Here is a 20,010-nt window from a genome sequence, read left to right on the forward strand (position 1 = left end):
GAGCGGTGATTGGCTGGCTGTAAATGCAGGCGGCCAATTTAGATGCAGAGCGGTGATTGGCTGGCTGCAAATGCAGGCGGCCAATTTAGATGCAGAGTGGTGATGGCTGGCTGCAAATGCATGCGGACAATTTAGATGCAGAGCGGTGATTGGCTGGCTACAAATGCAGGCGGACAACTAAGATGCAGAGCGGTGATTGGCTGGCTGCAAATGAAGGCGGCCAACTAAGATGCAGAGCGGTGATTGGCTGGCTGCAAATGCAGGCGGACAACTAAGATGCAGAGTGGTGATTGGCTGGCTGTAAATGCAGGCGGCCAATTTAGATGCAGAGCGGTGATTGGCTGGCTGCAAATGCATGCGGACAATTTAGATGCAGAGCGGTGATTGGCTGGCTGCAAATGCAGGCGGACAACTAAGATGCAGAGCGGTGATTGGCTGGCTGCAAATGCAGGCGGCCAATTTAGATGCAGAGTGGTGATGGCTGGCTGCAAATGCATGCGGACAATTTAGATGCAGAGCGGTGATTGGCTGGCTGCAAATGCAGGCGGACAACTAAGATGCAGAGCGGTGATTGGCTGGCTGCAAATGCAGGCGGACAATTTAGATGCAGAGTGGTGATTGGCTGGCTGCAAATGCAGGCGGACAACTAAGATGCAGAGCGGTGATTGGCTGGCTGCAAATGCAGGCGGCCAATTTAGATGCAGAGCGGTGATTGGCTGGCTGCAAATGCAGGCGGTCAATTTAGATGCAGAGCGGTGATTGGCTGGCTGCAAATGCAGGCGGCGAATTTAGAGGCAGAGCGGTGATTGGCTGGCTGCAAATGCAGGCGGACAATTTAGATGCAGAGCGGTGATTGGCTGGCTGCAAATGCAGGCGGACAACTAAGATGCAGAGCGGTGATTGGCTGGCTGCAAATGAAGGCGGCCAACTAAGATGCAGAGCGGTGATTGGCTGGCTGTAAATGCAGGCGGCCAATTTAGATGCAGAGCGGTGATTGGCTGGCTGCAAATGCATGCGGACAATTTAGATGCAGAGCGGTGATTGGCTGGCTGCAAATGCAGGCGGACAACTAAGATGCAGAGCGGTGATTGGCTGGCTGCAAATGCAGGCGGCCAATTTAGATGCAGAGTGGTGATGGCTGGCTGCAAATGCATGCGGACAATTTAGATGCAGAGCGGTGATTGGCTGGCTGCAAATGCAGGCGGACAACTAAGATGCAGAGCGGTGATTGGCTGGCTGCAAATGCAGGCCGACAATTTAGATGCAGAGTGGTGATTGGCTGGCTGCAAATGCAGGCGGACAACTAAGATGCAGAGCGGTGATTGGCTGGCTGCAAATGCAGGCGGCCAATTTAGATGCAGAGCGGTGATTGGCTGGCTGCAAATGCAGGCGGACAATTTAGATGCAGAGTGGTGATTGGCTGGCTGCAAATGCAGGCGGACACTAAGATGCAGAGCGGTGATTGGCTGGCTGCAAATGCAGGCGGCCAATTTAGATGCAGAGCGGTGATTGGCTGGCTGCATATGCAGGCGGACAATTTAGATGCAGAGCGGTGATTGGCTGGCTGCAAATGCAGGCTGACAACTAAGATGCAGAGCGGTGATTGGCTGGCTGCAAATGCAGGCGGCCAATTTAGATGCAGAGCGGTGATTGGCTGGCTGCAAATGCAGGCGGACAATTTAGATGCAGAGCGGTGATTGGCTGGCTGCAAATGCAGGCGGACAACTAAGATGCAGAGCGGTGATTGGCTGGCTGCAAATGAAGGCGGCCAACTAAGATGCAGAGCGGTGATTGGCTGGCTGCAAATGCAGGCGGACAATTTAGATGCAGAGTGGTGATGGCTGGCTGCAAATGCATGCGGACAATTTAGATGCAGAGCGGTGATTGGCTGGCTGCAAATGCAGGCGGACAACTAAGATGCAGAGCGGTGATTGGCTGGCTGCAAATGCAGGCGGACAATTTAGATGCAGAGTGGTGATTGGCTGGCTGCAAATGCAGGCGGACAACTAAGATGCAGAGCGGTGATTGGCTGGCTGCAAATGAAGGCGGCCAACTAAGATGCAGAGCGGTGATTGGCTGGCTGCAAATGCAGGCGGACAACTAAGATGCAGAGCGGTGATTGGCTGGCTGTAAATGCAGGCAGCCAATTTAGATGCAGAGCGGTGATTGGCTGGCTGCAAATGCAGGCGGCCAATTTAGATGCAGAGTGGTGATGGCTGGCTGCAAATGCATGCGGACAATTTAGATGCAGAGCGGTGATTGGCTGGCTACAAATGCAGGCGGACAACTAAGATGCAGAGCGGTGATTGGCTGGCTGCAAATGAAGGCGGCCAACTAAGATGCAGAGCGGTGATTGGCTGGCTGCAAATGCAGGCGGACAACTAAGATGCAGAGCGGTGATTGGCTGGCTGTAAATGCAGGCGGCCAATTTAGATGCAGAGCGGTGATTGGCTGGCTGCAAATGCATGCGGACAATTTAGATGCAGAGCGGTGATTGGCTGGCTGCAAATGCAGGCGGACAACTAAGATGCAGAGCGGTGATTGGCTGGCTGCAAATGCAGGCGGCCAATTTAGATGCAGAGTGGTGATGGCTGGCTGCAAATGCATGCGGACAATTTAGATGCAGAGCGGTGATTGGCTGGCTGCAAATGCAGGCGGACAACTAAGATGCAGAGCGGTGATTGGCTGGCTGCAAATGCAGGCGGACAATTTAGATGCAGAGTGGTGATTGGCTGGCTGCAAATGCAGGCGGACAATTTAGATGCAGAGCAGTGATTGGCTGGCTGCAAATGCAGGCGGACAACTAAGATGCAGAGCGGTGATTGGCTGGCTGCAAATGCAGGCGGCCAACTAAGATGCAGAGCGGTGATTGGCTGGCTGCAAATGCAGGCGGCCAACTAAGATGCAGAGCGGTGATTGGCTGGCTGCAAATGCAGGCGGACAACTAAGATGCAGAGCGGTGATTGGCTGGCTGCAAATGCAGGCGGCCAATTTAGATGCAGAGCGGTGATTCACTGGCTGCAAATGCAGGCGGACAATTTAGATGCAGAGTGGTGATGGCTGGCTGCAAATACATGCGGACAATTTAGATGCAGAGCGGTGATTGGCTGGCTGCAAATGCAGGCGGACAACTAAGATGCAGAGCGGTGATTGGCTGGCTGCAAATGCAGGCGGCCAATTTAGATGCAGAGCGGTGATTGGCTGGCTGCAAATGCAGGCGGACAATTTAGATGCAGAGTGGTGATTGGCTGGCTGCAAATGCAGGTGGACACTAAGATGCAGAGCGGTGATTGGCTGGCTGCAAATGCAGGCGGCCAATTTAGATGCAGAGCGGTGATTGGCTGGCTGCAAATGCAGGCGGACAATTTAGATGCAGAGCGGTGATTGGCTGGCTGCAAATGCAGGCTGACAACTAAGATGCAGAGCGGTGATTGGCTGGCTGCAAATGCAGGCGGACAATTTAGATGCAGAGCGGTGATTGGCTGGCTGCAAATGCAGGCGGACAATTTAGATGCAGAGCGGTGATTGGCTGGCTGCAAATGCAGGCGGACAACTAAGATGCAGAGCGGTGATTGGCTGGCTGCAAATGAAGGCGGCCAACTAAGATGCAGAGCGGTGATTGGCTGGCTGCAAATGCAGGCGGACAATTTAGATGCAGAGTGGTGATGGCTGGCTGCAAATGCATGCGGACAATTTAGATGCAGAGCGGTGATTGGCTGGCTGCAAATGCAGGCGGACAACTAAGATGCAGAGCGGTGATTGGCTGGCTGCAAATGCAGGCGGACAATTTAGATGCAGAGTGGTGATTGGCTGGCTGCAAATGCAGGCGGACAACTAAGATGCAGAGCGGTGATTGGCTGGCTGCAAATGAAGGCGGCCAACTAAGATGCAGAGCGGTGATTGGCTGGCTGCAAATGCAGGCGGACAACTAAGATGCAGAGCGGTGATTGGCTGGCTGTAAATGCAGGCGGCCAATTTAGATGCAGAGCGGTGATTGGCTGGCTGCAAATGCAGGCGGCCAATTTAGATGCAGAGTGGTGATGGCTGGCTGCAAATGCATGCGGACAATTTAGATGCAGAGCGGTGATTGGCTGGCTACAAATGCAGGCGGACAACTAAGATGCAGAGCGGTGATTGGCTGGCTGCAAATGAAGGCGGCCAACTAAGATGCAGAGCGGTGATTGGCTGGCTGCAAATGCAGGCGGACAACTAAGATGCAGAGTGGTGATTGGCTGGCTGTAAATGCAGGCGGCCAATTTAGATGCAGAGCGGTGATTGGCTGGCTGCAAATGCATGCGGACAATTTAGATGCAGAGCGGTGATTGGCTGGCTGCAAATGCAGGCGGACAACTAAGATGCAGAGCGGTGATTGGCTGGCTGCAAATGCAGGCGGCCAATTTAGATGCAGAGTGGTGATGGCTGGCTGCAAATGCATGCGGACAATTTAGATGCAGAGCGGTGATTGGCTGGCTGCAAATGCAGGCGGACAACTAAGATGCAGAGCGGTGATTGGCTGGCTGCAAATGCAGGCGGACAATTTAGATGCAGAGTGGTGATTGGCTGGCTGCAAATGCAGGCGGACAACTAAGATGCAGAGCGGTGATTGGCTGGCTGCAAATGCAGGCGGCCAATTTAGATGCAGAGCGGTGATTGGCTGGCTGCAAATGCAGGCGGACAATTTAGATGCAGAGCGGTGATTGGCTGGCTGCAAATGCAGGCGGCGAATTTAGAGGCAGAGCGGTGATTGGCTGGCTGCAAATGCAGGCGGACAATTTAGATGCAGAGCGGTGATTGGCTGGCTGCAAATGCAGGCGGACAACTAAGATGCAGAGCGGTGATTGGCTGGCTGCAAATGAAGGCGGCCAACTAAGATGCAGAGCGGTGATTGGCTGGCTGTAAATGCAGGCGGCCAATTTAGATGCAGAGCGGTGATTGGCTGGCTGCAAATGCATGCGGACAATTTAGATGCAGAGCGGTGATTGGCTGGCTGCAAATGCAGGCGGACAACTAAGATGCAGAGCGGTGATTGGCTGGCTGCAAATGCAGGCGGCCAATTTAGATGCAGAGTGGTGATGGCTGGCTGCAAATGCATGCGGACAATTTAGATGCAGAGCGGTGATTGGCTGGCTGCAAATGCAGGCGGACAACTAAGATGCAGAGCGGTGATTGGCTGGCTGCAAATGCAGGCGGACAATTTAGATGCAGAGTGGTGATTGGCTGGCTGCAAATGCAGGCGGACAACTAAGATGCAGAGCGGTGATTGGCTGGCTGCAAATGCAGGCGGCCAATTTAGATGCAGAGCGGTGATTGGCTGGCTGCAAATGCAGGCGGACAATTTAGATGCAGAGCGGTGATTGGCTGGCTGCAAATGCAGGCGGCGAATTTAGATGCAGAGCGGTGATTGGCTGGCTGCAAATGCAGGCGGACAATTTAGATGCAGAGCGGTGATTAGCTGGCTGCAAATGCAGGCGGACAACTAAGATGCAGAGCGGTGATTGGCTGGCTGCAAATGAAGGCGGCCAACTAAGATGCAGAGCGGTGATTGGCTGGCTGCAAATGCAGGCGGACAACTAAGATGCAGAGCGGTGATTGGCTGGCTGCAAATGCAGGCGGCCAATTTAGATGCAGAGCGGTGATTGGCTGGCTGCAAATGCAGGCGGACAATTTAGATGCAGAGCGGTGATTGGCTGGCTGCAAATGCAGGCGGACAACTAAGATGCAGAGCGGTGATTGGCTGGCTGCAAATGAAGGCGGCCAACTAAGATGCAGAGCGGTGATTGGCTGGCTGCAAATGCAGGCGGACAATTTAGATGCAGAGTGGTGATGGCTGGCTGCAAATGCATGCGGACAATTTAGATGCAGAGCGGTGATTGGCTGGCTGCAAATGCAGGCGGACAACTAAGATGCAGAGCGGTGATTGGCTGGCTGCAAATGCAGGCGGACAATTTAGATGCAGAGTGGTGATTGGCTGGCTGCAAATGCAGGCGGACAACTAAGATGCAGAGCGGTGATTGGCTGGCTGCAAATGAAGGCGGCCAACTAAGATGCAGAGCGGTGATTGGCTGGCTGCAAATGCAGGCGGACAACTAAGATGCAGAGCGGTGATTGGCTGGCTGTAAATGCAGGCAGCCAATTTAGATGCAGAGCGGTGATTGGCTGGCTGCAAATGCAGGCGGCCAATTTAGATGCAGAGTGGTGATGGCTGGCTGCAAATGCATGCGGACAATTTAGATGCAGAGCGGTGATTGGCTGGCTACAAATGCAGGCGGACAACTAAGATGCAGAGCGGTGATTGGCTGGCTGCAAATGAAGGCGGCCAACTAAGATGCAGAGCGGTGATTGGCTGGCTGCAAATGCAGGCGGACAACTAAGATGCAGAGCGGTGATTGGCTGGCTGTAAATGCAGGCGGCCAATTTAGATGCAGAGCGGTGATTGGCTGGCTGCAAATGCATGCGGACAATTTAGATGCAGAGCGGTGATTGGCTGGCTGCAAATGCAGGCGGACAACTAAGATGCAGAGCGGTGATTGGCTGGCTGCAAATGCAGGCGGCCAATTTAGATGCAGAGTGGTGATGGCTGGCTGCAAATGCATGCGGACAATTTAGATGCAGAGCGGTGATTGGCTGGCTGCAAATGCAGGCGGACAACTAAGATGCAGAGCGGTGATTGGCTGGCTGCAAATGCAGGCGGACAATTTAGATGCAGAGTGGTGATTGGCTGGCTGCAAATGCAGGCGGACAATTTAGATGCAGAGCAGTGATTGGCTGGCTGCAAATGCAGGCGGACAACTAAGATGCAGAGCGGTGATTGGCTGGCTGCAAATGCAGGCGGCCAACTAAGATGCAGAGCGGTGATTGGCTGGCTGCAAATGCAGGCGGCCAACTAAGATGCAGAGCGGTGATTGGCTGGCTGCAAATGCAGGCGGACAACTAAGATGCAGAGCGGTGATTGGCTGGCTGCAAATGCAGGCGGCCAATTTAGATGCAGAGCGGTGATTCACTGGCTGCAAATGCAGGCGGACAATTTAGATGCAGAGTGGTGATGGCTGGCTGCAAATACATGCGGACAATTTAGATGCAGAGCGGTGATTGGCTGGCTGCAAATGCAGGCGGACAACTAAGATGCAGAGCGGTGATTGGCTGGCTGCAAATGCAGGCGGCCAATTTAGATGCAGAGCGGTGATTGGCTGGCTGCAAATGCAGGCGGACAATTTAGATGCAGAGTGGTGATTGGCTGGCTGCAAATGCAGGTGGACACTAAGATGCAGAGCGGTGATTGGCTGGCTGCAAATGCAGGCGGCCAATTTAGATGCAGAGCGGTGATTGGCTGGCTGCAAATGCAGGCGGACAATTTAGATGCAGAGCGGTGATTGGCTGGCTGCAAATGCAGGCTGACAACTAAGATGCAGAGCGGTGATTGGCTGGCTGCAAATGCAGGCGGACAATTTAGATGCAGAGCGGTGATTGGCTGGCTGCAAATGCAGGCGGACAATTTAGATGCAGAGCGGTGATTGGCTGGCTGCAAATGCAGGCGGACAACTAAGATGCAGAGCGGTGATTGGCTGGCTGCAAATGAAGGCGGCCAACTAAGATGCAGAGCGGTGATTGGCTGGCTGCAAATGCCGGCGGACAATTTAGATGCAGAGTGGTGATGGCTGGCTGCAAATGCATGCGGACAATTTAGATGCAGAGCGGTGATTGGCTGGCTGCAAATGCAGGCGGACAACTAAGATGCAGAGCGGTGATTGGCTGGCTGCAAATGCAGGCGGACAATTTAGATGCAGAGTGGTGATTGGCTGGCTGCAAATGCAGGCGGACAACTAAGATGCAGAGCGGTGATTGGCTGGCTGCAAATGAAGGCGGCCAACTAAGATGCAGAGCGGTGATTGGCTGGCTGCAAATGCAGGCGGACAACTAAGATGCAGAGCGGTGATTGGCTGGCTGTAAATGCAGGCGGCCAATTTAGATGCAGAGCGGTGATTGGCTGGCTGCAAATGCAGGCGGCCAATTTAGATGCAGAGTGGTGATGGCTGGCTGCAAATGCATGCGGACAATTTAGATGCAGAGCGGTGATTGGCTGGCTACAAATGCAGGCGGACAACTAAGATGCAGAGCGGTGATTGGCTGGCTGCAAATGAAGGCGGCCAACTAAGATGCAGAGCGGTGATTGGCTGGCTGCAAATGCAGGCGGACAACTAAGATGCAGAGTGGTGATTGGCTGGCTGTAAATGCAGGCGGCCAATTTAGATGCAGAGCGGTGATTGGCTGGCTGCAAATGCATGCGGACAATTTAGATGCAGAGCGGTGATTGGCTGGCTGCAAATGCAGGCGGACAACTAAGATGCAGAGCGGTGATTGGCTGGCTGCAAATGCAGGCGGCCAATTTAGATGCAGAGTGGTGATGGCTGGCTGCAAATGCATGCGGACAATTTAGATGCAGAGCGGTGATTGGCTGGCTGCAAATGCAGGCGGACAACTAAGATGCAGAGCGGTGATTGGCTGGCTGCAAATGCAGGCGGACAATTTAGATGCAGAGTGGTGATTGGCTGGCTGCAAATGCAGGCGGACAACTAAGATGCAGAGCGGTGATTGGCTGGCTGCAAATGCAGGCGGCCAATTTAGATGCAGAGCGGTGATTGGCTGGCTGCAAATGCAGGCGGACAATTTAGATGCAGAGCGGTGATTGGCTGGCTGCAAATGCAGGCGGCGAATTTAGAGGCAGAGCGGTGATTGGCTGGCTGCAAATGCAGGCGGACAATTTAGATGCAGAGCGGTGATTGGCTGGCTGCAAATGCAGGCGGACAACTAAGATGCAGAGCGGTGATTGGCTGGCTGCAAATGAAGGCGGCCAACTAAGATGCAGAGCGGTGATTGGCTGGCTGTAAATGCAGGCGGCCAATTTAGATGCAGAGCGGTGATTGGCTGGCTGCAAATGCATGCGGACAATTTAGATGCAGAGCGGTGATTGGCTGGCTGCAAATGCAGGCGGACAACTAAGATGCAGAGCGGTGATTGGCTGGCTGCAAATGCAGGCGGCCAATTTAGATGCAGAGTGGTGATGGCTGGCTGCAAATGCATGCGGACAATTTAGATGCAGAGCGGTGATTGGCTGGCTGCAAATGCAGGCGGACAACTAAGATGCAGAGCGGTGATTGGCTGGCTGCAAATGCAGGCGGACAATTTAGATGCAGAGTGGTGATTGGCTGGCTGCAAATGCAGGCGGACAACTAAGATGCAGAGCGGTGATTGGCTGGCTGCAAATGCAGGCGGCCAATTTAGATGCAGAGCGGTGATTGGCTGGCTGCAAATGCAGGCGGACAATTTAGATGCAGAGCGGTGATTGGCTGGCTGCAAATGCAGGCGGCGAATTTAGATGCAGAGCGGTGATTGGCTGGCTGCAAATGCAGGCGGACAATTTAGATGCAGAGCGGTGATTAGCTGGCTGCAAATGCAGGCGGACAACTAAGATGCAGAGCGGTGATTGGCTGGCTGCAAATGAAGGCGGCCAACTAAGATGCAGAGCGGTGATTGGCTGGCTGCAAATGCAGGCGGACAACTAAGATGCAGAGCGGTGATTGGCTGGCTGCAAAGGCAGGTGGATCATTAAGATGCAGAGCGGTGATTGGCTGGCTGCAAATGCAGATGGCCAACTAAGATGCAGAGCGGTGATTGGCTGGCTGCAAATGCAGGCGGCATTGTCTTTAATCGTAATATAATTGTCATGTTTTTGCATAGCATTTAAGAATAATATTATTATGTTATATGCATGTTATAGCTTTTAAAAAAGGAGAATGTATTTAAAAATATATATTTTAAAAAAACATTTAAAAAAAGATAGAAAAAAATATTTGACAAAAACGACTAAATATCTAAAGATGAAAAAGAGATTTCAAAAAAAGAAAGACGATGGCCGTGAGCGAGAGGAGGAGGGGAGGGGACGACGACTCACGATCCCGTGACGTGGCGACGTGGACGGCCGCGAACGCCGAGGGGACGCCGCTCAGGCGGGAGACGCCGTTGGTGGCGTGCACCTCCAGGGTGTAGGCGGCGTTCTCACGCAGGCCGCTCACCTCCACCGAGGCGTTCGTCAGCGGGAGCGGAGGCCGGAACCTCACGGCCGGGCCGCACGGCGGCGCCGGCTCCTGGCCCCTCTCCCCACCCCCCCCCCCCTGCCGGGGGGGCGGGTGGAGCCGGCACACGACGGAGTAGGCGAGGTCGGAGCGCCCGCCGGGATTTGCCGGCGGGCTCCACCGGAGCGTCACCGAGGCGGCGGCGGAGAGTGGCGAGGTGACGACGTCCCTGGGGGCCGACGGCGGCTCTGGCCGGGGGGGGGGGGGCAGAACGGAGTTTATAGAGTAGTGTAGTAGGTAGTGTATAGTGTAGTGTATAGTGTAATGTATAGTGTAGTGTATAGTGTAGTGTAGTAGGTAGTGTATAGTGTAGTGTATAGTGTAGTGTATAGTGTAGTAGTGTATAGTGTAGTGTAGTGTATAGTGTAGTGTAGTAGTTTATAGTGTAGTGTATAGTGTAGTGTAGTAGGTAGTGTATAGTGTAGTGTATAGTGTAGTAGTGTATAGTGCATAGTAGTGTATAGTGTAGTGTATAGTATAGTGTAGTAGTGTATAGTGTAGTGTATAGTGTAGTGTAGTAGTGTATAGTGTAGTGTAAAGTGTAGTGTATAGTGTAGTGTAGTAGGTAGTGTATAGTGTAGTGTAGTAGTGTATAGTGTAGTAGTGTATAGTGTAGTGTAGTAGTGTAGAGTGTAGTGTAGTAGTGTATAGTGTAGTGTAGTAGTGTATAGTATAGTGTAGTAGTGTATAGTGTAGTGTAGTAGTGTATAGTGTAGTGTATAGTGTAGTGTAGTAGTGTATAGTGTAGTGTATAGTGTAGTGTAGTAGTGTATAGTATAGTGTAGTGTATAGTGTAGTGTGTAGTGTAGTGTAGTAGGTAGTGTATAGTGTAGTGTATAGTGTAGTGTAGTAGTGTATAGTGTAGTATAGTAGTGTAGTGTATAGTGTAGTGTAATAGTGTATAGTGTAGTGTAGTAGTGTATAGTGTAGTAGTGTATGATGTAGTGTATGGCGCATAGTGAACGAACTTGCACAGGCCACAGACTGGGGCTCGCCGCTGGGCCGGAAGTATCCATCGTGGCAGGTGCAGGACGTCGCTCCGATGACGCTGCCCGTGCTGTGTGGCGGACACCGGGAGCAGGAGCTGTCTTGGGCCGTCTCCTTATAAGAGCCCTGCTCACACACTGCACGCACAAAGGTCCCGCCCCCTGACCTGTAGCCTTTACAGACTCAGTTTAACACCTTTATTATGAACCTTTACAGACTGTTGGTGCTGTCAGTAGCGAGAGATGGGGAGAGAGATGAGCAGATGGGGAGAGAGATGAGCAGATGGGGAGAGAGATGAGATGGGGTGGGTGAGAGAGTGCGTGGGTGGGTAAGTGGTTGGGTGAGTGAGAAAGTGGGTGAGTGAGTGGATGAGTAGGTATGTGGGTGGGTGAGTGGGTGGGTGAGTGGGTGAGTGGGTGAGTGGGTGAGTGAGTGGGTGAGTGAGTGGTTGGGTGAATGGGTGAGTGAGTGAGTGGGTGGGTGGGTGAGTGAGTGGGTGGGCGAGTGAGTGAGTGGGTGGGTGAGTGGTTGAGTGAGTGAGTGGGTGAGTCAGTGGGTGAGTGAGTGAGTGGGTGGGTGGATAAGTGGTTGGGTGGGTGGGTGGGTGAGTGAGTGAGTAGGTGGGTGGGTGGGTGAGTGAGTGGGTGAGTGAGTGGGTGAGTGGGCGAGTGAGTGTGTGGGAGGTCCGCTGGGTCTTTCCACATCTCTCTCGAGGGTAAGCGATGATGAATCTACTAAAACAAATCCCAACGCGTCACCTTGGCAGGCGTTCCCCGCCTGCTGGTACCCGGCACGCAGACGCAGCTCCCGAGGTGGCCCTCCCACTCGCCGTCGGCGTTGCAGAACATCGCCGGCTCCGGCTCCCCCTCGGGCCGGAGCGCGTGGCCCACGCACGCCCCTGTCACCTCCGACAGCGCCCACGGCCCGTCGCCGGCGGCCGGAGCGTCGGGGAACTCGGCGAGGCGGAGCGCGAGGGCCGGGCAGCGCCTGCGGTAGACGCGCACGGACGCCAGCCACGCGCAGGCCCCCGTGTCGCGGAACGCCAGACGGAGGCCGCCCCGGGAGAGGGGCCCCACGTCGCCCGCCGCCTCGACCTCCGACCCGCCCGAGCCGACGACGTCGACCTTGGAGAAGAGCCGCCGCTCGTCGTCGGCGAAGACCCCGGCGGCGACGTCGCCGGGGTCGTCCGACTCCCGGTAGTAAACGTTCAACGCGTCGTCGTCGCAGCCGGCGGCGGAGGCGGCCGGGAGGCGACGGGGGCACCGCCGCCGTAAGCCGAAGCGGATCTCGAGGAAGACGCGGCGAGCGTCGCCGCGCGGGATCCAGGCGGTGCGCAGCCACTTGTCCTGCCTGGGCACGGCGGGGCGGCACTGCGCCTGGTACAGCCTGGGCCTTGAGCGTTGGCCACTCGTAGGCTGCTGCCACTGCGGTCGTGGTGAGGGGAGAGGGAGTGGAGTGTGGGAGGGAGTGTGGGGGGGAGTGTAGATGTCACAGTGATTCTGAAACATTGTTCTCCACTCCTTGAATCAATTTTTATAACCTGTAAACCGTTTTACTCGCCTCGCGAGTTCGCGTCGCTCATTTTGGTCGGAGTTGATTTGCCGCCGTGTCCTCAGGTTAAAGAGGCCCAACGCATGCTCGCCGATCAGATTCTGAGTGTGGAGCGAGCAAATCCAGATTCGTTGGTTATCGTACTTGGCGACTTTAACAAAGGTAATCTCAGCCACGAACTCCCCAAATACATACAATTCATTAAATGCCCAACCAGAGAAGGGAACACTCTGGATCACTGCTACTCTACAGTCAGTAGAGCCTACCACGCCGTCCCCCGAGCCGCACTAGGACACTCTGACCATGCCATGGTCCACCTGATTCCTGCATACAGGCAGAAACTAAAACTCTGTAAACCTGCTGTGAGGACATCTAAACAGTGGACCAGTGAGGCTGTGGAAGATTTGCGGGCGTGCTTAGACTGTACTGACTGGGATATGTTCACGACTGCTACCAATAGTCTGGATGAACTCACAGAGGCTGTGACGTCCTACATCAGCTTCTGTGAGGACTGCTGTATCCCAACACGTAACAGGGTGAACTTTAACAACAACAAGCACTGGTTCTCAGCAAAGCTCAGAAGGTTGAGGTTGGAGAAGGAGGAAGCGTTTAGGAGTGGAGATAGAGACAGATTCAAGGAGTCGAAGAACAGGTTTAGCAAAGCGGTGAGAGAGGCTAAACGACTGTACTCAGAGAGACTAAAACACCAGTTCTCTACTAACGACTCTGCTTCTGTCTGGAGAGGGCTCAGACAGATCACCAACTACAAGCCCAGAGCTCCCCACACCACTAACGACTCCCGCCTGGCCAACGACCTGAACGAGTTCTACTGCAGATTTGAAAGACAATTGGACTGTCCTGAACTACCCCTTCCCACTCAAGAGGCCCCATCCCCCACCCATACTACAGAGACGACTCTCTCCTTTCAGGAGGGAGAAGTTAATAGACTTTTCAAGAGGCAGAATCCACGCAAAGCAGCCGGGCCGGACTCTGTCTCTCCAGCCACCCTCAGGCACTGCGCTGACCAGCTGTCTCCGGTGTTCACCTACATCTTTAACACCTCCCTGGAGACATGCCATGTACCAGCCTGTCTCAAGTCCTCCACCATCATCCCTGTGCCCAAAAAGCTAAGGCCAACAGGACTAAATGATTACAGACCGGTCGCCCTTACATCTGTGGTAATGAAGTCTTTTGAGCGCCTGGTCCTGGCACACCTCAAAGCCATCACAGACCCTCTCCTGGACCCCCTTCAGTTTGCCTACAGAGCCAACAGGTCTGTGGACGACGCAGTTAACATGGCCCTCCACTTCATCCTACAGCATCTGGACGCCCCAGCATCCTGCGCTAGGATCCTGTTTGTGGACTTCAGCTCTGCCTTCAACACCATCATCCCTGCCCTGCTTCAGGACAAGCTCTTCCAGCTGAACGTGCCCTACTGGATCACAGACTTCCTGTCTGACAGGAAGCAGTGCGTTAAGCTGGGAACACAAGTCTCTGACTCCAGCTCCATCAGCACCAGAACTCCTCAGGGCTGCGTCCTTTCCCCACTGCTCTTCTCTCTGTATACCAACAGCTGCACCTCCAATCATCTGTCCGTCAAACTCTTGAAGTTTGCGGACGACACCACCCTCATTGGGCTGATCTCTGGTGGGGATGAGTCTGACTATAGGTGGAAAGCTGACAACCTGGTGACCTGGTGTAGCCAGAACAACTTAGAGCTAAATGCTCTAAAGACAGTTGAGATGGTTGTGGACTTCAGGAAGAATACAGCCCCACTCACCCCCATCACTCTGTTAGACTCCCCAGTCAAAATTGTAGAGTCCTTCCGCTTTCTGGGCACTATTCTCTCCTGGGACCTCAAGTGGGAACTGAACATCAGCTCCCTCACTAAGAAAGCTCAACAGAGGATTTACTTTCTATGGCAGCTGAAAAAATTCAACCTGCCAAAGACAATGATGGTGCAATTCTATACAGCAATCATTGAATCCATCCTCACCTCCTCCATAACCGTCTGGTACGCTGCTGCCACTGCCAAGGACAAGAGCAGACTGCAGCGTATCATCCACACTGCTGAGAAGGTAATTGCCTGCAATCTACCAACCCTCAAGGACCTGCACACAAGGACCATGAGGCGAGCGAGGAAGATTGGGTTTCCTGCCGGTAAGGCATCACTCTCGACAGCCCAGGGGGGGGAACTGGAGCGCGGCGGCCCTTCCCCGCCCGGTGAGGAGTGCAGCGGCGGCAGCTCCCACACTAGTGGAGAGTCTGGGGGCGTCGGTACTTCGCGGGCAGGGTCGCAGGCAGGAGAGATCCCGGGGGCCGATGACCCTAACATAATCATCATCAGGTGTGAAAACCACAGCAAGAAATTTTGAAAAAAGTGGCGTTTTTTTTTTACGTTAGCACCACGGAGAGCAATTTGGCAGTTCAGAAGGACGAGTCCATCTATGTTCGGAAAAGAGGAGGGGGGAGACGAAAAATAATGGATGAGGTCTGAAAGCCACCGTAAGCGTGAACAATCAATTAAGACCCGAAATGGTTTATGAAATCCTTCCAATGATTGCTAAGCCAGAATCCATCTTCTCGGTTGAAATTGTCTCTGTGTTTGTATATGTGAATAGACTCATGAACGAATCTCTCATGGTAGCCAGATGGCTTGCAAAGAACCTCTGTCTTGGAGAAGTCAATGTCATGTGAGCCTACTTAATTATAACAGTGATCTGCCACGGCCGAGGTGTTGGTCCTACCGTGTTTCAGGTCTGCTTTGTGTTCACGAATGCGGTCCGAGACATGTCGTTTGGTTTCTCCAATGTAACTACTCCCACCGAGGCAACTTAGTGTTGTCTGTATTTATTTAAAGTTGCGCATTTTGATGATGTGACGTCACATTTCTCAAACCTCCCTCTCTCGTCACGCATCGTCACAAATGTCTGACCCCGCCCCCTAAGTGCGTGACGTCATCTATGGACGCCCCTCCCCCCCCGAACATCCACAGAGGTCTCGTGGCCTCCACGCTCGACTCACCCCGTCGGGCGGGGAGGCGACCCAGCCGAGGTCACCCTGCGTGGTCTCCGTGTCGAGCAGGTCCACTGCGGCGGGGTGGGTGGGTGGGGGGAGAGACACGCGCACGCGCGCACAGAGAGAGAGACGAAGTTTCAAGTTTGTTAGGTACGAGCTGTACTACCCGGCTACGCCCGGGACGAGGATTCACCACGTCCCCCCAGTGGCGATGTTCACACAGCAGAGCAGGTACTCATTTGATGCCGAGTCGACCTAGGGTAGGCCCAGGACCGGTAAAAAAATAATCGTCACCGGCGGTGGCCGTGAGCGGGAATCGAACTTGGGTCACTACACTACAACGCGTTACGCTTCCACGTGCGCGGGTCACATGACAGATTTGACGTCACAGCTCACTTAACGTGCAAAAAAAATAGATGCATTATTGAGCTACCCCCCTAAAGAAAAAGCAAAAGTGTATTTTTATAATTTTAGGATGGTGTACAGTCTGGAAAGTACCCACGTGGCAAATTTCCAGTTTGTTGCATGTCGGGCAGTACGCTAAACATTTTGAACAGACACACACAATCACAACTTTGCCTTTTATATCTATGGAGATAGCGCTGTGAGCCATGCGGCTCTCAAGTCGGGTGCAGCCGCAACAAACAAAATATGAACACAGAACATCTTAAAGCGACAACGCGTAACAGAAACATCCTGGAAAAAAACAGCAAATATTTAATATAAAACGCCGCGTGCAAAAAATCCCCACCACCGTGTACACGACGGCTGTCACGGACTGCCGGGGCAAGTGCTGCTGCTGCTCGCGAGTAGCAGCACCTACCAAGGCTACTGGCACTGTGGCACACGAGAGCGTGGGTGGCCAGCACCACGCCCGGCCGCCTTTGTCTCCCCAGTGGCGATGTTTACTACACACCGCACCAGGTTACTCATTTGAGCTTGAGTCGACCTAGGGGAGGCCCAGGACCGGTTCAGAGAATCGTCACTGACGGTGTTGGCCGTGAGAGGAAATCGAACTTGGGTCGCCGGGTTCGTAGCGCAGCGCACTAACAGCTACATACACACACACAACAACCGCCATTCGCCACTAAGTGGCGGTGACATCACGACGCTTGTGCCAGGCCATGTGCACCTTGAGGTCACGCTGGCAGGTCACGGGGCAGACCAAGGTGCCACGGGTCGACTGACTGAGATGACCGAAATGACTGGCTGGTGCACCACCTGTGCCCCCTACTGTGCCAACCTGCTGTGCTTTAGCCACCCGGCGCTCCGCTCGTTGTTGTGAGCGTCGCTCCTCCACCCTCCGTTGTTATTGGAGGGCGACTGCCTCCAACTGCCCAGTAGCGTCCTTCACGAGCCTCCTCCACAGAGGCCAATTTTGACACCGCTGGTACCAGTCATCGACAAGTCCACTCAGCTCCACGTCCTCCCGTACCACATCACTCCATCTCCTCTCTAGCCCGTGCCGCGTCCGTTTAGCCCCCTCGATCCGGCCGAACAAAAGCTGTTTCGGCATGCAGTGGCTGGGCATGCGGACTACATGACCCAGCCTTGCCTGCCGGAGGAGCTCATCGATGGGACCTTGCCCAGATCTTTCAAGGATTTGTGAGCTCCTCACACAATCCAGTCTGGTTAAACCCAGGATGGATCGTAGGCAGGCCAGCCTAAATGTTTCCAACTGGCGAAAATGCTCCATTAAGGGGGTCCACGTTTCGCAAGCGTAGAGAAGGGAGGGAATGACCGTGGCCGAGAAGACCTGAAGCTTAGTGCGGAGCGACAGACCAGGTAGCTTCCACACAGCGTTACGCAACCGATGAAAAGATATTGCCGCTCGACTGATTCGGAGTGAGACCTCTGCTGTTAAACTGGAGCCAGTCATAAGCACACTGCCCAGGTATGGGAAACTCTCCACTCTCTCCACAACTGCCCCATCACCGATTGGGAGTTGTGGGGGTGGAGTGTCTGATGGTACAAAATATCCAGGCAGGTGCTTAGTTTTGGTGTGGCTGAAGGTAAGGCCCCCATCTCTTAGTGGCACGCTCCAGTCTCAGCAGCAGCGTCTCCAACTCCTCCTCTGAATGAGCAGCTATTACCAAATCATCAGCATACATAACGTGGTTGAGCAATAGGGAGCCATCCCTTGACCGCGCCCGGGCATCGAACAGCCTCCCATTATATCTGTACCAAATGGAGATTCCCCCGGTACAGACACACACACTCACACACGTACACAGACACACACTCACACGTACTCAGACACACACTCACACGTACACAGACACACACTCACACGTACATACATGTACACACACTCACAGACACACACTCACACGCACACACGTACACAGACACACACTCACACGTACACACGTACACTCACACGTACACAGACACACTCACGTACAAGATAAGACAAAGATCCCCATATAGCCTTAACAGACTGTAGGGGCAAGTGCTGTTAGCGAGCACCTATGAAGGCCGAAACTGTACACGAGGGGGTGGGTGGCCAGCACCACGCCCGACCGCCTTTGTCTCCCTAGTGGCAATGTACTCATTTGAGGCTGAGTCGACCTAAGGTAGGCCCGGGACCGGTTCGAATAATCGTCACTGGTGTTGGCCGTGAGCGGGAATCGAACCCGTGTTGCCAGGTTCATAGCGCAGCGCGCTAACCGCTACACTATCGCACATACACACGTACACACACGTACACACACTCACACGTACACAAACACACACACTCGTACACAGACACACACTCACACGTACACAGACACACTCACGTACACACACATATGCACATACGTACACACACGTACACACACGTACACAAACACACACTCATACGTACACACACGTACACACTCTCTCTTCATGTGGTCGCGTGGATTTTTCCCTCCGTGTCCTCCGCTTCCCCGACCACCCCCACCCCCACATCGAGAATTGACGTGGCCGCCACGCGGGGCATCATCATCATCAGTTTGTGGTCACCGCTCGCTGTGCATCATCTCAGCACGCGGTGAGACGCTTCGAGCGGCGTCGGCGTCGTCTAAACAAGCGAGCAGCCTCGCCTGCTAGCGTCAAAGGCTCCGTCGGAGCGCTCCGTCTCGGCGAACGAGTTGACTCCGCGGGGAACGAGAGAGACGCGGAGAGAGACGCGGAGCTTTCAAAGAGCCATCGTTGTGCGGAGCCACGAGCCGCTTTGTGTTTTTGTCACCTTCAGTTTATCAGATGTTTTTTTTTCTTCAGTTTCAGTTTATTTTGGTTATAGCCCCTGTGAGCCGTTCGGCTCTTGAATCGGGTGCAACCGCAACAAACACAAAAACACGAACGAGAAAACAGAGTGACTATGTGGTGACTGTGCAAACAGAAAATCCGTGAAAAAAAACGCCAGCAAAAATATTCCTGAAAAAAGCACCGTACACCACCAACGCTGTGTGTGTACCACCAAAACTGTGTGTACACCACCAACACTGTATGTACACCACCAACACTGTGTGTACACCACCAACCCCTGGTGCACCACCAACCCCTGATGCACCACCAACACTGCACCACCAACGCTGCGTGTGCACCACCAACACTGTGTGTACACCACCAACGCTGTGTGTACACCACTAACACTGTGTGTACACCACCAACGCTGCGTGTGCACCACCAACCCCTGGTGCACCACCAACGCTGTGTGTGCACCACCAACCCCTGGTGCACCACCAACCCCTGGTGCACCACCAACCCCTGGTGCACCACCAACGCTGTGTGTACACCACCAACACTGTGTGTACACCACCAACGCTGTGTGTACACCACCAACGCTGTGTGTACACCACCAACGCTGTGTGTACACCACCAACACTGTGTGTACACCACCAACGCTGTGTGTGTACCACCAACCCCTGGTGCACCACCAACGCTGCGCCCACCTTCGTAAGCAGCGGCCACCGCCAAGACGGCGACGATGCCAACGGCGACAGGAGATGGAGCCAGACTCCTGCAGCTGCGGAGGGGCGCGGAGACGGAGCCTGGGGACATTGCTGCTGGTGCTGGTGGTGCTGGTGGTGCTGCTGTTGGTGGTGGTGCTGCTGGTGGTGGTGGTGCTGGTGGTGGTGGTGCTGGTGGTGGTGCTGCTACTGGTGGTGGTGCTGCTGCTGGTGGTGGTGGTGCTGGTGGTGGTGCTGCTGGTGGTGGTGGTGCTGGTGGTGGTGGTGGTGCTGCTGCTGGTGGTGGTGATGCATGGATCGGCTCGGTTCACCAACCCTCCTCTTTTCCTCCTGCGAGGGAGACGAGCAGGCGAGAGGATTTAAAAGAATGGAATGAGTCAGAGTGA

General features: G+C 54.1%; 1 protein-coding gene across 1 annotated transcript in view; it reads right to left on the reverse strand.

The window, feature by feature from the left end:
• Positions 1-19,715, reverse strand: part of LOC142920142 (ephrin type-A receptor 3-like) — a 41,148-nt gene extending 21,433 nt beyond the window's left edge. The window contains exons 1-4 of the mRNA XM_076062599.1: positions 19,607-19,715; positions 11,876-12,541; positions 11,099-11,254; positions 9,906-10,318 (exon numbers count right to left, since the gene is read on the reverse strand). Of these exons, the coding sequence (XP_075918714.1) occupies positions 9,906-10,318; positions 11,099-11,254; positions 11,876-12,541; positions 19,607-19,715 (1,344 nt within the window). The remainder of the gene's footprint in view (positions 1-9,905; positions 10,319-11,098; positions 11,255-11,875; positions 12,542-19,606) is intronic.
• Positions 19,716-20,010: the final 295 nt, after the last annotated feature.

This window comes from Petromyzon marinus, unplaced genomic scaffold, assembly GCF_048934315.1.
Source record: "Petromyzon marinus isolate PM22_M1 ecotype Great Lakes invasive population unplaced genomic scaffold, UKy_Petmar_22M1.pri1.0 PM_G_Scaffold_68, whole genome shotgun sequence".
NCBI lineage: Eukaryota > Metazoa > Chordata > Hyperoartia > Petromyzontiformes > Petromyzontidae > Petromyzon > Petromyzon marinus.